Raw genomic sequence first — 19,219 nt, 5'->3', positions numbered from 1 at the left:
TAGAAACAACACAATTTATATTAAGCTCTTTAGAAAGATTCAATGAGAAGAATAGTTATAAATAGAAAGTGAACAAATACAGAAAGGAAAAGCGGAGCATACACTGTCTTGCATCGAATATAAAGTATTTGGACGTATATAATGTTACCAAGCCTATTACCACACTCCACATAAAAATCAATTTTCTGGTTCTTAACATGAACACCATACATTATTATATAATTCATACTTTTTCAAGAATGTTCATATGTGCCATTTTGGTTGTGTGTAATAAGTGTCCTAGAAATGTTAAAGATTATGAATTATTGGGGATAAGTAGAGGAAAACACAAAATCAAGGTTCGATAGTGATTATCGTGTTGACTTAAGTAATTTCATCTGCGTTACCTAAGACAAAAAATGGTCTGAGTGTCAGAATATGTTCCGTCTGTCTGCTCGTATGTCACACTGAGTGGTAGTTTGTTTGTGTAATAAATCGGACTTTTTTAACATGCCGTTTCTGTACCGTTCAACTGAGTGAGGACTTATTTTAGGAGCGATTTTACAAAACATCAAATTAGACTCGCGTACGTCACGTTTAAGTCTTTTGAATGAACTAAATCAAAGTTGTTTTTCGACATGCTTTGATATACAGGAGATCTTGTTTCTTGAAGTCTCGAACGCAGACAATTGTGATCAAATAAGATGTTGATTAGAAAATTAAATAAAAAGAGGTAAAAATGAGTTCTCGCTACCTTTAGAAATGTCCACGTTCAAAGCAGTGAAATGCTGTGATCTGAGAAAAAAGATTTTCCAAACCAAACATTCCAAGAAATGAAAGATTCTGTAAATTTTGCGAAAATCAAGTGAAAGACGGATTTTATTTCTTATTTAGGTGCCCACATTATAATTTATTAAGAAATAAATACAAACTCTGCATCATTACTGAAGCTAATATTTCAGATGACCTATTATCGAAAGTTTTGAATCCAAACACCGTTAAAGAACTACGGAATCTACATGTGCATGCTTATTTAAAAGGGAGGCCTTTGAAAGAAGTAACCACCCAAAAGCATAATCAAATTATATGGTTGAATTAGCATCTTACATTTTATATGACCATAAATGTTCATTGTCATCCTTATTTATGTTTGTTATGGATCACGCCTGTTATAAATGTGTTCTTTCCAATAAATTGATTGATTAAATATACCGGTAGGCTTAGTACATACACATTATTTCGCCAAATGAAGTAGTATTTGGGTTCCTAAATCCTTGGCAAAAGTTTATACAAAATAAATATATGTAAGAACAGATTGTGAAATTAACAAACTTTAATATTTTTCCCAGATAAAAAAACTAAAAAGTAATGAAATTGTCTTGTCTCGAGTTGTCTCTCTTACATTATCAAAAAAGGTGCTTACACTTTTAGCTACTGAAGTAAATTTTACTTATCTTAAATTTAGTGAGTGTGCTCTTGAAAAAAACGATCAATTAGAAAAGAATAGTTGAGTTTCTGCACAGACATTTAAATCACATTAATTTATAGTGATATTAATGTTTCTGGTTTCTCTGCATTGCCTAATTTAATTCAGTTTAAGCGCGGAATAAATTTGTGTCTATACCGTCATTCAGTTCTAAATTTAGACAGCCAGTTAACAAAATGTCAATACACAACAAGACTTAGTCAGAAACTGTTCAGATTTCATCGCGATGCCACGGTGTAGGGTATTTCTTATAATTTCAGTTTTGTTTGGATGTTTACCTGGAACAATTTCCCACCTTAATTTATTTTTGGATCCAAAAGAAACTCTACGGCTATTAGGTAAGTTGAGTGTTAATAAAACAACAAAAATCAGGCTGCTTTGATAACCCCCATGGCTTCTCATTGATGGCTTAGATTGTATGTTGAGATTTTAATCTAGAGAACTTGCAGAAGTAATATTTCATTTCCATGTTTTGGGTCAAATTGCACTGTTGAAACAGTAAGCAGGGCATTAAAACCTTTACATGTATTAAAATGCATGATCTTGCTGATGCTGATTATGTTGCTTTATAAAGTAAAAGAATAAATAGGTTGAATCTTTATTAAGGTCTTTATCATCCCTTGGTAAGGTCAGTTGATAAGTAAATGAATAATTAAACATTACTTAGAATTTGTGCGTGTGTTTTTTTTTTGGGGGGGGTATTGTCCATTACATTTACATATAATACAGCTGACATAATTTTACATGTACAATGTATTATATTTTTATTAAAGATTTTTTTCTACTTTTCAAGTAAATCAAAAATTTTTATCTTAAAGTACAATATATAGTTGTTGGACCATTTCTTGATTTGTTTTATAATATTAATGTGATAATAATTGACTTAACATTTGTACATTTGTTTGTACATTGTACACATTTATTTTTTTTTTGTAAATTGTTCCATGTACAAATATATACATGTATTTTAAATTATTTGTACAATCATTTTGCACATGTGCAAAATGTATGTACACATTCTTGCAAATATAAAAATACCCATAAAAACATAAATTTGCATGTACATGTTTGTATTTGTGTTTCATTCAGTTTGCTAACATGAAGATTTGTTTTATGTTTACAACAATAAAAAAGATGTTTTAAATGTATTGTACATGTACAACTATACAAAGTACATTTATACATGTACAAATGTATATGTACAATGTTCACATTTGCATTTGCAATATCACAGTGCTATTTTTTCAATAGGTTTTGTACATGTATATTGTATGTCAATCAACATAAGAATACCTATTTATATTTTGCTATAATTAATTATAACCATTGACTTACTTTGAGAACTAAATTACATACATTTGTACATGTACACATGTAATTTGTAAATGTACAGTGATGCTATTAATTTTTTTCAGGTTCTATCAAACATATTGCTGTGTAACAAATTTTTCTCAGTAAGGGAATGATATCTTATAGATACAAATTTATACATGTGTTAAGTTGTTTCATTTCACAAAAAAAGATTTTATAGGGTACTATCTTTTATACATGTACAAATGTATGTCATGTGTATTATTTTAAAACACAATGCACATCCATTTTACATGTAGATTCTATTATAATAAAAATTAGGACTGGTTTATGTATGTCTTCTCGAAAATACAAATAACAAGTAAGATCTAATTCAGCCGCTGTACATTTGTACATATAATCAAATTTTAAAATTAATAGCCATGTAAGCATACAGCATTCTAACTCGAAAATGTTGATAATTGCAATAAGATTGATGCAATGAAAACCAGGTGAATGTAATATTCTATTTTTTGTAGTAATTTGTATTTTTATGTAATAAGATGTAAACTTTATTAGTAGCATGTTTCACCTCATAAAAGTTTGATGTATTAAAAATATGCATGTGGTTTCATGAATATTTTACTTCTATTCATATTTTTTTAATAATGTTTCTTAACTGTATGGAAATACAATGTACATTATGTACTCACAAAAGCCAAGTATTTGTCAAAAAATTAAGTACACTGTACATGCATTCTACTGAAACAAAAAATTAAATAATATAACTGCATTGTACACAATGTATTGGGCTTTTTAAAATAGTCTCCTATAAAATTTTTGTTTTTTCTTAATTTTTAATTTTGATCAGTTTCTTAAATGTACACGTACATATACAATACATGTACCGTACATTGTACATGTAATTCATAAACCCCAACAAACAAAACAATGTAATTCATAAACTCTTTCTTTAGTATAAGATGCACTTGTTCTTTGTGCGGTACATTTGGACAGGTGCTAAGTACAGTTTATTTTTTGCATGGGCAATGTCATTATTAAGATATTACAAATCCATATAAAAATGAGCTGAAAAAATTATAGGTTATTTGAAGGGCTTTTTAAGTACATATACATGTACATGTATTGGTATTGTGCAGACAACTTACATTTGTGATTGTATCTCAAACACATGTTGATTGCCTTTGATGAAAACATGTGAAAAATGTTTTGACAACACCTAATGCTCTTGGTGTTCATCTCAGTGTTATTTCAAAAGATCTCAATGTTTTCCCTTCCTTTGTAATCCTTTACATCAATATACTTTTTAGAAGTGAAGATAAACCTATGTTTCTTTCGTGAATTGTTAGGTCTAGAACTAACCTACCCTGATTTGTCTTCTGGCTTATTAATACAATTAAACTTTTAAATAAATATTTGCCCAGGATTTTTCCAACTTGATAACCTTTTGAATGCATTCTTTCACCAGGGTATAGGGAAAATCAATAATATTAAATTTGTAATTTTGATTAATATCATTGAATGAATTCTGAAAGGTGTAATTACAACATAGAAAGTAGAAATTATCAGGTGAATGTAAATTTATTTTTATAAACCTTAAAGCATATTGGAACTGCTGATTTAGTCCACACCAAATTAATTTTTAGATATTATTATTTCACTGATATGGTCATTTTAACATTACATGTACATATAGTATATGATTTTTCCCTATTCAATTACCCGTAAATGGTAATTTAACTTTCTGAGTTATGGCCATAAAAGACTGATGTAAGAAATGGGGGAAATACATGTACATAATGTACATATACAATGTATTTCATTGAGACATGTACATGTATGGTTTCCCTTTGAATGCTTTGTGATATTTCCTTACTGTGTAATTTCTTCAGAAGCTTGGTAGAAAGTACATAGGAGACCAAAGACAATTTATCATTTAATATCAGCCCTGTTTATCTCCTATATGTGAAATAAGTGTTAAATTTTAAACCAATTTTTTCTTGGGGCTTTGTATATCAAGCCAAGTGATCTTAATCTATTAGACAGAAGTGTTTTTTAGCAAGACTCATCTCCATATTTTCAAAGCCTGGGACCAATGGGATTTTTTTTTTCACAAAAATGTGACTCATGGTATTAAAATTACATGTGCATTGTACTTTAAATTTTAAAAAAATATATATATTTTGATGGTTTATTTTTTAACTTTTGGTTTAAAATCTAAAATATTTTATGTATATGTATACAATGTACATGCACAAAAGTACTGGTAGATGTACATGTAAGTTGATTAAGATGGTTATAATCTTCTGCTATATAGTACATGTATATTAATTCAGAAAAAACCAGCATGTATGTGTACTTGAAATACTTTGAAATTTAAAATATTTTATGTATATGTATACATTGTACATGCACAAAAGTACTGGTTTGTTTGTTTGTTTGTTTGTTGGGGTTTAACATCCGAGCAGCAATATTTCAGCTATATTCAGACAATGAACATGAAATGGATGATGAAATGAACATGAAATGAAAAAAAAAAAGGATGGGTCACAAGGATAATAGGGTCGACAAATTTTGATTGCCACTGGAAAAAGAGGGGATGGGTAAGGTCGGGCAATTTAGCCTCCTGCGGTGGAGCGCAAAGGTTCCTACTCCTATTGAATACCACAGCAGGGTTCTTTAACGTGCGAGGAACGTGGCATCTTTCCCAACACGGTGCACCACTATGGTTTGCGGTCAGGTTTTCCGTATTATAGCCTGACAACCCCAGCAGCATGTAACACGCCAGGGGTACCCCATTCCACCACCTGGGGCACACATCCCAGTTGCTCTGTGGGCAGAGCGCCTAGCCCCCGGCTAGGTTTCTGAGCACTATTTAGTTGCCTTATACGACAAGCTTAGCGCTGCTGCAGGCCTATTCTTTTAACACCCAGACCTGCACCGGGCCAAAAGATGTACATGTAAGTTGATTAAGATGGTTATAATCTTCTGCTATATAGTACATGTATATTAATTCAGAAAAAACCAGCATGTATGTGTACTTGAAATACTTCACAGTTGCAAACTTTGAAATTTAACCAATATCTTACATTTTGTAATATTCAGTATACATCTGAGTTAGAAATAGAAGTCTGCCCGCCAGCCCGAGATTGGCTATTTTTTGGCAGGGCTGGCTAATTTTAGCAAAGTTTTATACAGCCATATAGTAAATATATGGAAAAATTGTATTCAGGACTGGCTAGAATTGGAGTGAGTTTCCGACCCTGGTATACATTTAAATTCATCAAACGATCCCATTTAGAATTACTTGTGAATGCATTCAATAAAAATTTAATTCATAATTTCAGATAAAAGTTTTTTACCATAATTTAAGGCTTGCATGTAATGTAGACCTTAAGAGGCCCTTGATACATTTACTGTACATGTAAATTTCTAGAATTTACAGTTTAAATGCAGCATGTAGTCTACACTGTACATAAAGTAAAGTATACATGTATGTATGTATAATTATATTCTTTGGTGTAGGGGAGAAAGACTTCTACTTGTAAACTTGATATGCCACTGTCAAGTACATGTATATTAATGTTAATTTGAAACTCTGCCTACATTATGCATGTTAGTGTTCAGGTGCTCAATGTTATTTGTAGCCTTTCTATTTGTTTGGTACGTGTATCATATTACATGTATGGAGTTGAATTTTTACAGGGCAGGTGTTTATGCCTCCGGTTCTCATGTGTTGATATGAATATTAAATAATATCATGATTGTTTATACAATGTCATATGCTGAATGTTTATGAATTTTTATTCTCTTTCATTTGAATGCAATGTAATTTGACATGCATCGAAATATGAGCAAATCTTGCTGATAAAACATGTACATCGTAGTGCAGGGCATCAGGATAATAAAGGTGGACGGGAGGCTTATTTTAAGATTACTTTTGACAATTTATGACAACGTTTTTATAATGTGATACTCCATTAAAATTCAGAATTGCATTACACTGATAATATGATGACAGAATTTACATTTTAAAAGGGGTGGTTGTTCCATATCAATTTTCTTCTTTCAATACTGACTAGATAGCAATCTTGAACGTAGATGAGTTTACAAGAAATGATGCAAAGTTTTTTTTTTTAATACTGAATGCACCATGTAAATCCTGATATCAAAATATCCTCAACAATTGACAGGCATTTTAATGTGCGTTTTCCATATTTTCAAAGCATTTTTTGTTGTACAGGTGTCTTTTTCAGAAAACCCCAATGTTTATGTTTTGAATTTTTATATGAAAATGAATAATTTTAGTCCTTGAGCATCATGAAAAATTAATTCTGATGAGATTTTAGGTAGATTTGTGTGACTGTTTATTTTGATGTGAGAGTATTCCTTAGAACTATGTCAATACTTATGATTTTGATGCTTTTATCTTCATTGAATCAAGAAATTTATTTCCATTAAAGTTTCATTTGTGCTGAAGATAGTTAAGAAGATTATTTTTTTTATTTGATTCACAAATTATTTCTGAATCCAACAGTATTTGTTGTTTAAATGTAGGTACAAATGCACTGTACATGTTATCATACATTTATGTACATACATGTACATACATACATGTACAATGTACAAAATGTACATGTAACATGTACAATGTACATGAATTTTTATAACCAGAAATACAAATTTATGTGAGCAACCAGTATTCAATGAATGAAGAGAGCTAAAAATGTATTCCATAAACAGCTTTATACAACGGTTCTGGTCAAATGTAACAATTTCTAATACATTGTATACTTACATGTACATAATATATACATCTGATGTAGCCCACATTTAACTTGATTATATATATTACATTTACAAATGTATATGTATATTATCTCAAAAGACATTTAGTTACAATATTTAGAGATCTTTTAAGAAAATGCATCCTGGAACTGAGTTCTTGTTCTTGAAGGCACCAAATTAGATGAATCACAGTGTGGAAATTATGTCTATTTTTTGCCATAAAGATTACTTTTAGAATTTGGAACGGAGATTAAATTATGTTTAAAGTACTTTAAAATTTGAAAAACACATTTTTGCAATTTGAAAATATCTGAAAGTTCTACAAAAATGATTTGATGCAAGCTGTAAGCCCTTGATTTCTATTAACTCTGATACTTTTCTGCAAGAATTGTAAAGAAACAGAAAATGAAAAGCATCATAATGAAGATTTAATGGAATTCTTATTTAAAGTGGACTTATGATGCTCTTACATGGAGATACACTTAGCATTTCATTTTAAAGATTTATTTGTATCTTGAACTTTTCATACTTTAGCTAAGAATATGATTTAGGTATAATATTGTGTTGAAAAATGATTTTTGAAATGTCCTAAAGCAGTAATTTTTTTAATAAGCTTTGCCTATTCAGTGGTATAGTACATGCATCCTTGTCATTCATTGAAGACCAATGGATGGCCTTGAGCTGACATTTTCATCTTGGTGGAGTTGTTGTCTCTGACATATGCATCATACCTATTCTTGTTTATGCATCCCTATGTTATGTATGCATATTTTTTTTCTGTCACTAGAGAAACACCATTACAAGTGCACTTTTACAGTCGAACCTCATTAAGTTAAAGTCGAAGGGACCATGCAAAAATGTTTGAGTTATCCGAGGTTCGAGTAATCCGAGGTCGAGGATTAACCGAAAATACTAGTAGTTTCGTCCATGATTGTTTCTGTATTTACATCATTTGTTGTGCTTGTACATGTACATGTACATGTACTTCACTTTACACGATACTTCGTAATGTCATGTGTTTCATATCGGAAATTATGTGTATGTTTTGTATGCTGTATATCATGTTTGAAATACTGAACGGCACCGAGTGTTTTAGTGAAATTTCCTTTTTATTTTTTCTATATCAAAAAACGTCATAGTCCATAACATGCTTCTTTGTTTGATTCACAATCAGAAGTATCGTCAAACCATGTGCTCTACAATATTATGATAAAATTTCAAATTCACTAGCGAAACGAATATAGTCGTTGAAATACCCTTACTATCGTCTGTTAGATGTTTCAGTGAATAGTCAGATACCATTACAATTCATCTGTATTTTTTTTTTTTTATTTCAAAATATCAAAGTATTTGATATCACTGTTAGTGTAAATTCCGACGTATTATTAAAAAAAATTGTTTCTTTTAACAATACGTGCAATTTTGAATTAATTAAATAAACAAATCATACCATAAAGAGTGTCAACAAACTGATTTTAAAAGCCTTGCTAATTGTTGTTAAAACACACTTCAATCATGGTTTGTAATAACACAAACAGTTTTCCAACTAATTAGTTCACTTCGAGACATCAGGGTTAATTAACCTCGAAGTCCTATCTGAGAGGACTGATTGATTACCTCGAGTTATCTGAGGTTTCGATTCATCCGAGTTCGAGTCATCCGAGGTAAAATTGTATTGGAGTAAGGGGAGTTTTGCTGGGACTTTGTAATTAGTTCGTTATCCGAGATTTTGACTAATCCGAGTTCGACACATCAAGGTTCGACTGTACATATTGAAAATTTCACTTTTCACCCATTTTAATTTGAGGTAATAAGGTCAATCCTACCATTGGTAAGGAAATATAATTTATATTGTAATTTAATGCCAGTTATTGTCATGTCCTTCTAATTCCTATGTACATTTTTGTTGTGTGGGAAATTATTGTCCTTTACTGGGGAACTTCATAATATAAGCTTGGCTTGCACGAATAAGAATTCAATTTTGACAAGTTCAATAGCTTCAGAAATGTAATCTCTGAAAATAATTTGAGCAAAATAGTTTTTAAACAGTTGGTATGAAAAAGTTAACAACTTTGCTATTACTTTTTAATATTTTGTGTGTTACAAAATAGCCAGTTAAGTAAAAAAATTAAGTCAGTCTTTTGCAATGTTAAACTGTTATTATTGGAAAAAATTGAAAAAGCTGTACTGATTCCAGCATGAGACCTATTGACAATATGTCATACAATTTGGGCGAGTGCTTGTAAACATTAATTGCTCGGTATTATTCTCTTGATTTCATTCGTACTCTGTTATTAACTGTTCATGTTCTCTCCTTACCGATACAGAGTTCTATTGTAAAACGCACCCGTTCACTCCATGGAATTCTATTGCAATCACTGAGATCACCCTCAATGCTATTTTAAAAAGTTAATCTCCATAGAATTTACATTTCGGTGATTTTTTCATTGATGTGTATTGTTTAAGTGTAGTGAATTACACCTGTAAATTTCAGAATGTTGAATTGAAGGATAATTTTCACAGGATTCTGTACACCAGGGATTCTAGTATATAGTTCTAAATTGCTATTGTAATTGGGAAAATAAGTGGTGTTTTCTGTTATTCTAAATGATTTCAATCTGATGTTTATAGGTTTACATTACTAGTCTATTCTAGAATCATGCATGTAAAAATTCTTATTGAGCTCCTAATACATTGTATGTATACATGTAGTTATTTCTATAAATGCTTAATTGTGAAAATAGTTAAAAATTTGTAGTACATTTACAGTTATACATGTATGTACATTTATTTTGAATGGAGTTTTATTTTGTGTTCTAGTGTACTTTACTAGAGGTTGTCAGTATTTTACTAGAGGTTTGGGAGGGTTATGACTTGTCAAACTGCTTTTACCAGTCATATCTTCTGTGCCTGTCCCAACTCAGAAACCTCTAACTTTTGTTAATTTTGTGTGGTATTTTGGTGTCCATTTCGTATACACATTTATGTTTTAAGTATAGTACCAATTTCACTGAAGGAGTATATAAGTGGTTTCAGTTGAAAGCAGACTCCAGGTGTAAAAAAATTTCATGATTTATTGAAGGCCCATAGACTACATTTGGCCATTTTTTGAAGGTGTTGTATCGTTGTTTAATCTTAGGCACATTCATCATTTCCACTTTCTTTCCTATCTATGGTACGTTTTTTTAGGACCGGAAAAAAAGGGTCAAATGCAACAAAATTCTGGAATATTCTAGTATTTTAAGCCATGCTTTGTAACTTATTATGTAATATTTAGCCTAACTTTTAGTAGAAACAGTGTTTTAATTTCGTATGACACTTTGTAAAATTAAGATTAAATGGATACCAATACCGTAATGATTAAGAATAAACTCAGTAATTTCCTAGTGCATAGCATTTTATGCTCTGTAGCAGCAGGGTATATTGGGCAATTCATCATGAGATGCAGTCCACTGCATGTGCAAAATTGCAATCTATTGCATGTAATAATTACTGCATGAAAATGAATATGAAAAATTACCACTGGTGTCAAACCTCCCAGCATGATTCCATTTTGTATGTGTCATATTTTGATGAATAAAAAAATTAAATTAATATGAAAATTATTTTAAATATATGAAAAATCCATAAATACTACAATGATTTTGCTCACATCACATTGAGTGTGGAATAGATTTTCATCATGAGATTAGTTTCATGTAGTTTTGATTTGATTTTGTAATTAATTTAATTGATGATTGAATGAAGAGAAGGAGCAACAATGTTACATGTACCTCCAATGTTTTGCTTGCTGAGTTTGGCATGATTAAGGAAAATTGTTAAATGCCAGTTGTCTCGTCAAGCAAGGAGACAAGCAGAAGTAATATATTTGCTCTGCATGGGGGCAATCACAGTCTGCTGTTGTAACAACTATTTCAGCCAATAACTAAAACTGTGGTTTTCAATAATTTTACCTTTATGAACTAGGTTTAACTGATATTTTTCTAGTTCTAGTCAAGTACATTGTATTATTGTTGTCTATAAGCAGCGGAATAGTAGAATAAAACACAAGCTGCATCTATATCAGTTAATATAAAACTCATTAAAATATGAAATTGCGTGGAATAGAGAATTCATGATTTTCAGTTAAAAATAAAATAAACATCATAACAAGACTTCAGGCTTTCACTGTAAAGCCATACATTTTTATCTCTTAAATAAAGAATATTTTGAAAACATGCCTGTGAACATGTATGTAGAAATTATCTTTTGTCTTTTATAAGTTGACTAGAATAAGGTAAAGTATAGGAGAAGTGTGTATGAACTTCTGTTGAAATTCTTGTTTGAAGAAACATACATGTACTATAATATTGCTATTAGTTTTGTTAAAATTAACACTGATGCACTAATCATGTTCAGTCTGGTCAAGTTACAATATATCAGAATAGTCCCGAGTTTGTGCTGCACAAATATTAGCTTCAACATTTTTACACTACCGATCCTACTATGAATTTTAAAATATTAGAAGCAACTAACTTGTGAAAAGTATAAATTTGTATAATTTTGAATCAAGGAATTTAATCATGGCTGAACTATATATCCCATGTCTGAAGTTTTACTAGACCATGGTAAAATCCTTACACCCAATATGTCATATTTTTTTCAATGTCTGGTGTTTTACTTGATCATGGTAAAATCCTTACATCAAGTATGACATTATCTGGTGTTTTACTGGACCATGTTAAAACCCTTACAGCATTCATGTTATACCATGTCTGATGTTTTACTGGACCATGGTAAAATCCTTACATTAGACCTGCCATATTTTCCTGGTTGTGTTTTACTGGACCATGTTAAAATCCTTACACCATTCATGTTTTACGATGTCTGGTGTTTTACTGGACCATGGTAAAATCCTTACATTAGACCTGCCATATTTTCCCCATGTTGTGTTTTACTGGACCATGTTAAAACCCTTACATCATTCATGCCATATTTTTACAATGTCTGGTGTTTTACTGGACCATAGTGACACCCTTATATCAGACCTGCATATTTTCCCGTGTCTGGTATTTTACTGGTGTAAACATGCCTTATTCAAGCTCAGTTATCTATAAAGCTTCATATTTACATGTACTACATTTTACAGTCAAAATGAATCTTTTCAAGCTGGGACAAAATACTTTGTTAAGACAGCTAAAAGCATGATAAATCCTGTAATTTATTGCACTTCCCTTTTCACAACCTTATTGAAAATGTCTTGTATAATAACACCCTTAAAATCAAAAATCCTGATCAGGGTTGTTCAAACATCTTTTCATATTTCGTGTCAGTTTTGTTATAAATTAGTTATCATTTAAAGTGAAAAGAGATGTTTTGGGATTCAGTGAGCTGATAAATATTTTAATTACACAAATGCCATACAAAAAGAGACTTAGCAATATAAAAATCTTTAAATATTAGGTAATAATAAAAGATTTTAAAGATTTTGAAAGAATCAAAACTTATCCATTTATTCTTTTTAAACTTCAACATGGGTAAAATAAATGTTGGGTTTACAGCACCTGCATTAGATAGGTTTTTAATCATATTTTTCTTTCTTTAAGGGGTGTTTATTGTTCTTCTAAAATTAAATACATCAATTCAAAGGCATCTAAAGTAATTTACAGAACATAAAGTATCAGATAATTGAGCCATTTTCTACTGATTGTTTTTGATTGCATAACATGCATTTTACATACAGAGAATATATGGAGATCTGCATTTAACTTATTGTGGATCATACCTATATTATTTCTATTGTTGGCAGAACAACATCAATATCCTCTCAGGAAAGAGATTTATCTCCCTTTCAGAATGCACGGATTCACTGTTTTATAGGTAATTAAATCCTTTTTCTGAAAGAGCTGTATATTTATTATAGGGTAAAAATCCTGAATTGCAATATTTCATTTTTATGAGGATAAATTTAACAAATATTTTACAAATATAGACTTAGCTATCAAGAAATTACTTGTCAAGAAATTTTTTGTATTGTAAAAGCGTCATAAGCAAAATGACGTCAAGCCAAAAAAATAACAGGACATTGAGTTTACACATAACTACTGAAAAGCTTGCTTAGATAGAAATGATGGTAAGAGTATCTAATTAGTGTGTTTTACTTAAAAACATCGTTGCCACTTCTACAAAACATACATTTGAAGTTGTTTTGATTCTCATTATACCATTAAAACACTCTTGCTGTTAATGCACTGTTCTTTTCTGAGCTGGTTTTCATATTAAGAACATGTATTGAGTATAATATTCAATTTTTGTCCATAGTCATTGAAAGTCAGGCATACATGTAGGTTGATACTGTCAGTAGAGTTGAGGACAACTTGATGTTTCCTATGTGTCTCTTTTCTTTGATGTTACTATCATCCTAGGTATCCCCATTTTTCTTATTTGTTGCAACCAAAATTTCACTTAACTTTATATTCTACTATTTTTTGTTGCTTTAAGTTCCTATTTTTTTATGCCTCTTATATTGTCATGTAGTGAAATACTTGTGTGTGATAGTGAAATAGACATCTTAATAGTGATAGTAACATTTGTCATGTTCCTTTGTCATGTTTTTTTTTATTTTCCTATCAGCAAGACTAAATTTACTTGTAAACAAAAGTTTCATTTCAGTTTTTGTGGCTTGTAGGAGAATTGTTTTTGCAGTTCTCTATGGATCTTTAATACTCAGACTCAGACACAAAAAATCATGTATGTTTAAACTCATGTGGTATAAACTTGTTTTCTCCCAAGTGCTGGCCATTTTATAACTGTTAGAGTTCATTCTGATATAATTTGCCATGTAATTTACTTGTCTTTTTCAACTGCAAAAGTCTGATAATAGGAAAAATTGTAACAATGATTCACACAATGTACATGTATGAGCTTTGCATGTCAAATGGTTAGGAAGTATCTTCTGAGGTTCTCTAGCTGCTCTCTGATTTCATTTTTCAGGAACAAAATTCACAAAGTTGGCCTTTAGCAACTGCTAAGAAATACTACACACACAATGTTATGTTAGTGAGCTTCATTGATGAATAGAACATCCATGTCTTACAACACTCATACATAGCTGTTAGGTAAACATACAGTATCAGGTCTGGGTTAATCGGAGCAGTTCATGCTTCACTTATCATATATCTTAAACACATGGTACTTTTTGAAATGACGAGGAGGGATTCATCATCACGGAACATCTTTTTTATCCTCTGACATCTTCCCACTAGTGAAAACTCATCTGGGATGTCAACTTTTGACTTCTTTTTTTCTGTTCAGAAATAAGCTGCTTATGTTTTTGTTGTATGGTTAAGTAGTTAAAGACATAAATGAAACCAGTCTAAATACTTCAAGTGCTCTTTTGCCCATGTTTTAAATGCATTTAACATCAGTCATAATTAGGAAGATCTTTATTTTCATGGTTTTGTTGCAATTTTCATTGACATGTTCACTTACTGTTAAATGATCTTTTTTTTCTATTTGGTTAAACTTTGAATTATGTATGTACATGTACATGTATGTTAAGATCTATTTAACTTGTAAACAAATATACCTATCATTGGTTCTGACTTATTTATATACACCCTTTCCTTTTTTTCAGTTTAAAAAAATCACCATAATTCACTATTATAACAGATGAAGTGCACCTGGCTTCTGTCAGGCTCGGATTTATTTAAATTTAAATTTCCTTTCCATTTATTTTTAATTATTTGAAGACATTGACTCCATGACTGTGGAATAATGGTGTAGAGCATTTTTAGTTGTAAAATATTATTACCAGTCCATGTATACATGTGTATTTGTTAACAAGTTTAGTTGTTATTTTATGATGGTATGAAGTCTGTATTGCTGGTAGTTTTTTTTATAGGCTTAGTTCCTTTGCTAGTACTTGAGACCATTTGATGTAAAAGGGACCATTAAGAAAATTTAGCATGATTTCATCCTTAATTTTTAGTTCATGACCATAGTTAAAGGTTATACAGGGTTTATTTATTTCTGCTTGTGCATCTCTAGATCTATGTACTGCATAAATGCCTGTGTGAATCAAGGATGATGAAAATGAAAGGAATTAGTAGAGTTTATTGGTTGATTCAATCAAGAAATGATTTGAAATAAAATAGCATGATATGAAATTTCCTTGCGATTTTATCAATCATGATGTTAGAGAAGTTGATTGAATTGTATGCATCCTCACTCCTTTATTATGGTTTTCATATAACATAAGTCACGTTAAACTGAGATCTGGTACAATGGAAATATTGTACAATGTTATGTAACTTTGAAGGAGGTTTACACATTGTCTAATGCATTTCTATAAAACCCTGCAGTTGTTTTATGCCATTGTATAATATGCTGCAGTTGTTTTTATGGCCTAACTCCACGGGGAAGGGAATACAATGTGATTCAGACATCCTCTAAGTCTGTCATGTATATTTCCTTTCTGTCTGATACCTTTAAAACAGTTTGAAATCAAGTATTTAGGTTGGATTTATTTAGACTGTTTAATTATCTTCTCCTGCTTAGTGTTCAATCCAAGCATTGAAAAGTTTTGATTATAGTGCAATGATAGGGACAAATTGTTGCAAGGTTCATAGTGTTGCTGTATTTACAAGATTAATAAAAGTAATGTTTGTCTCATATGAATATTTCAAATATTTTAAACAAGTGCTTGATGAAATCCCCTTTTAACAAAAACATTGTATGCATATAGTTTATAATATGACATATAATTATTGTTCTTGTTGGTACATTTTGTTTGTTTGTTTTGGTTTTGTCCAGCTTATTTTCTTAATCAAGAATACCATCAGAATGAAATCCTGCCAATATTTTCTAGGATGCTGTCATCCCTGAAATAATAATTAATCAGCACAGTTGTAACACTTACTCTTTCTAGCTTTTATCTCCCTAGCAACTTCTCAAGACAAATACGGCTCTTTATATAACAGAACATTACATTCTTGTTATTTGAAGGGCTTGTAAATTTGTTTCAATAATTATGAATATGATTTGACGGTTTAATCATAGATGATTGATTTCCCTCCATAAGTTGATCTCATGAATTTACATTAGTGTCCAAGGAAGAGAAACAGCATCTAAATCAGGCTCCTTTATCAGAAACCTTATAAGGAAATTAAATTTCTTTGTGTTTAACATCGTCATGGTAACCTCAGAGTACAAGGCATTGTCACTCTTGATTGATAACCAAATTTAATATAGCCAAATCAAACATCTGTATGATGAAGAATTGAATCAAACCAAGTCACATCAACTGGACCTTATAAGATTCAGATTCGGGCGATTGAATTATGTATACAATATTAGTTTATTCCATATAGAAGAGTCATTACAGGAAAATTTGGTGGTTGATAAATGCTACAGCTATTACTGGGGATATATTCTATTGAATTCCAACTTCTGTTTCAAGTGACTTTTCAGATAATTTTCATAATCAACAGTTCATGGCATGCCAGCTTTACCACTATATCTTAGATTAGATTTGTATGAATTACGACAAAATTAGTGCTGATTTTATTACCGCCATGCCTGGTCTCTGTGTTGTTACTCAGAAAAATGCATTTTTAGTTCCAGTGGAATTGGCAGTAAAGTGGGTTTTCAAGTTGTTGAGTCATGTTTATAAGGGAAATTTCTTTCCTGGTTTTAAATATTCAAGAGCAAGATTGAGTGTAATGGTAATAATTTGTAGAAGATGAGTGGAAAATTTATGAGTCAGCTATTAAAAGATTGTCTATCACAAACAAATGGAGAAAAAAAATCAGCTTTTACCAAGATATTATTTGAGTAACCTTTAATAAGAGGTTCTGAGTCTTCTTTGGCATAATTCCTATATCTCTAATGAACTCAACTTTCATTTGAAACAGGGAGACTATTTTTTTGACAATTAATAATGGCTTGAACGACCATTATCAGGCCAGTGTGACAGTGATTTTAAATTAAAAATTGTCAGATAAACGTTGAAATATTGACACATTTATAAATAGGAATTAAATGTGACACGTTTTGTCCTTCAGAATTTACTGATATCAAAAGTATGTTTGTTTTATGGGGCATTAGTTGAAGAGGGGGTTTGTTGACAAAACAACTAGAAAATTCTTTATAATGTCAGATTTTGGTGAAGCTGTCATGTTGGAGATCTTCAAAGATAATCCCCTTCTGGATCACAGTGTTTAAAATGGTTTTAAAATCAGTCTTCCGTATGTGAAAAATTTTAAAGGGTTTATCAAGATTTTGTTTAAATATTTTTTTTCTTTTCAATTGGCCATAAATGGAATGTGTGCTATATATTTTATTGTTTGAACATTTATGAGAGTTCCAACTATTGTGTACATTTTGTGCTTGTACAAGTACATGTATATGTGATAGCTTGGCATTGATGTAAGCTTGATTTATAGGCATCACATGTATCTCTGATTCATGAATGCAAATTAAGTTGCTGAAATGATATTAATATTCTTGATCATTCATTCATCTTGCTTCCCTGCTTGGGCAGTGTGTGGTGCTTGTCAAGGGGTTAAAAAACTTAATGGTCAGAAAATGGTGCCTTTTTATCTCACCTAGTAAGTTTATACCATTACTTTGCATCTAATGTTCGTTTTAAAGCTTTTCACTTGTTGCTTAGGTACATGAAAACCCCTAGTCCAATTTTACCAAACTTGGCAGAAATAATGTATGCAGAATACACTTTAAGTTCTGCTTTATTAAACAAGATGGCTGCCAGAGGCCATTTAAGCTTGGATTTGCCAATTTTCAAAGATCAACTCCTCTGTAACCACAGATGCCAATGTTTTGAAACTTGATAGGCTGAATGACTTCAGTGACATTTACCAACCATTTACTATTTGTGTCTCTCAGATGACTCAGCAGGTGGCTGTGGCCACTCAGTGCTATTTAAACTCTATGGAGAAACATATTTTGGCCTATATAAGCTTAAGCAAGTAAAGGTGACCAAACATTGCAGAAATAATAAAAGGGTCAACTTAAACATATGATAAAATTTTGGTTCTTCTTGATTTAATAAGATGGCTGCCAGAAGTTATGTAAGCTTCTAATTAGTGATTATAGACCTCAATGCCCTCCATAACAGTGAACTTTTTGTATAGCTGAGGTGGATCAGTGGGTGGCAGGAATGATGTAAGTATAGATAACACTCTAAAACTTTTGTTTGAATGATCAAATTATTTGACCTCATGATTTCAAATTCTCCAAATGAGCCATTCAGGCTCTCTAGAGCTACTAGTTGTAACATGCAATAATAGACTTATCAGCCTCAACTAAGAATATTTAATTAATTCTGGGTTCAACTTTGTTTAATTCAGCAGGTAAATTAGGGCTAAATTGTCTGTCCATCTGTAACATCCTTTTTGACACTAACCTTGTCTCATTGAAGAATCAGCATAGAACATTTAAATTTTTTGTCTCCAATTCATGACAAATAAATTGCCTTCAATAATTCAGCTTTGCTCAAGGACGTGCCTTGTCAGCCATTTTGATTTAGTAGTATGCTTTAATGTTCTTTATGAATAATGCAACCAACTTCCATTTTAAACAATAGAATTTCTTGTCTTGTCAATTAAAGTGAGACCCTAAATGTTCTTACCAGACTAATGGGTATCATTGCACACT

The 19,219-nt window shown here is 30.9% G+C and overlaps 1 protein-coding gene across 1 annotated transcript in view; it reads left to right on the top strand.

Annotated features, from left to right (window-relative positions):
- Positions 1-1,625: 1,625 nt before the first annotated feature.
- LOC148625020 (inactive tyrosine-protein kinase RYK-like) overlaps positions 1,626-19,219 on the top strand; it is a 52,910-nt gene continuing 35,316 nt past the window's right edge. The window contains exon 1 of the mRNA XM_088568211.1: positions 1,626-1,803. Coding sequence (XP_088424337.1) covers positions 1,692-1,803 — 112 coding nt within the window. The 5' untranslated portion in view covers positions 1,626-1,691. The remainder of the gene's footprint in view (positions 1,804-19,219) is intronic.

This window comes from Perna viridis, chromosome 2, assembly GCF_037379345.1.
Source record: "Perna viridis isolate PV_CMFRI_1.1 ecotype Kerala chromosome 2, ASM3737934v1, whole genome shotgun sequence".
Classification (NCBI taxonomy): Eukaryota; Metazoa; Mollusca; class Bivalvia; order Mytilida; family Mytilidae; genus Perna; species Perna viridis.
Note: the sequence above shows the minus strand (reverse complement) of the source record. Positions and strands in the feature narration are given on the sequence as shown.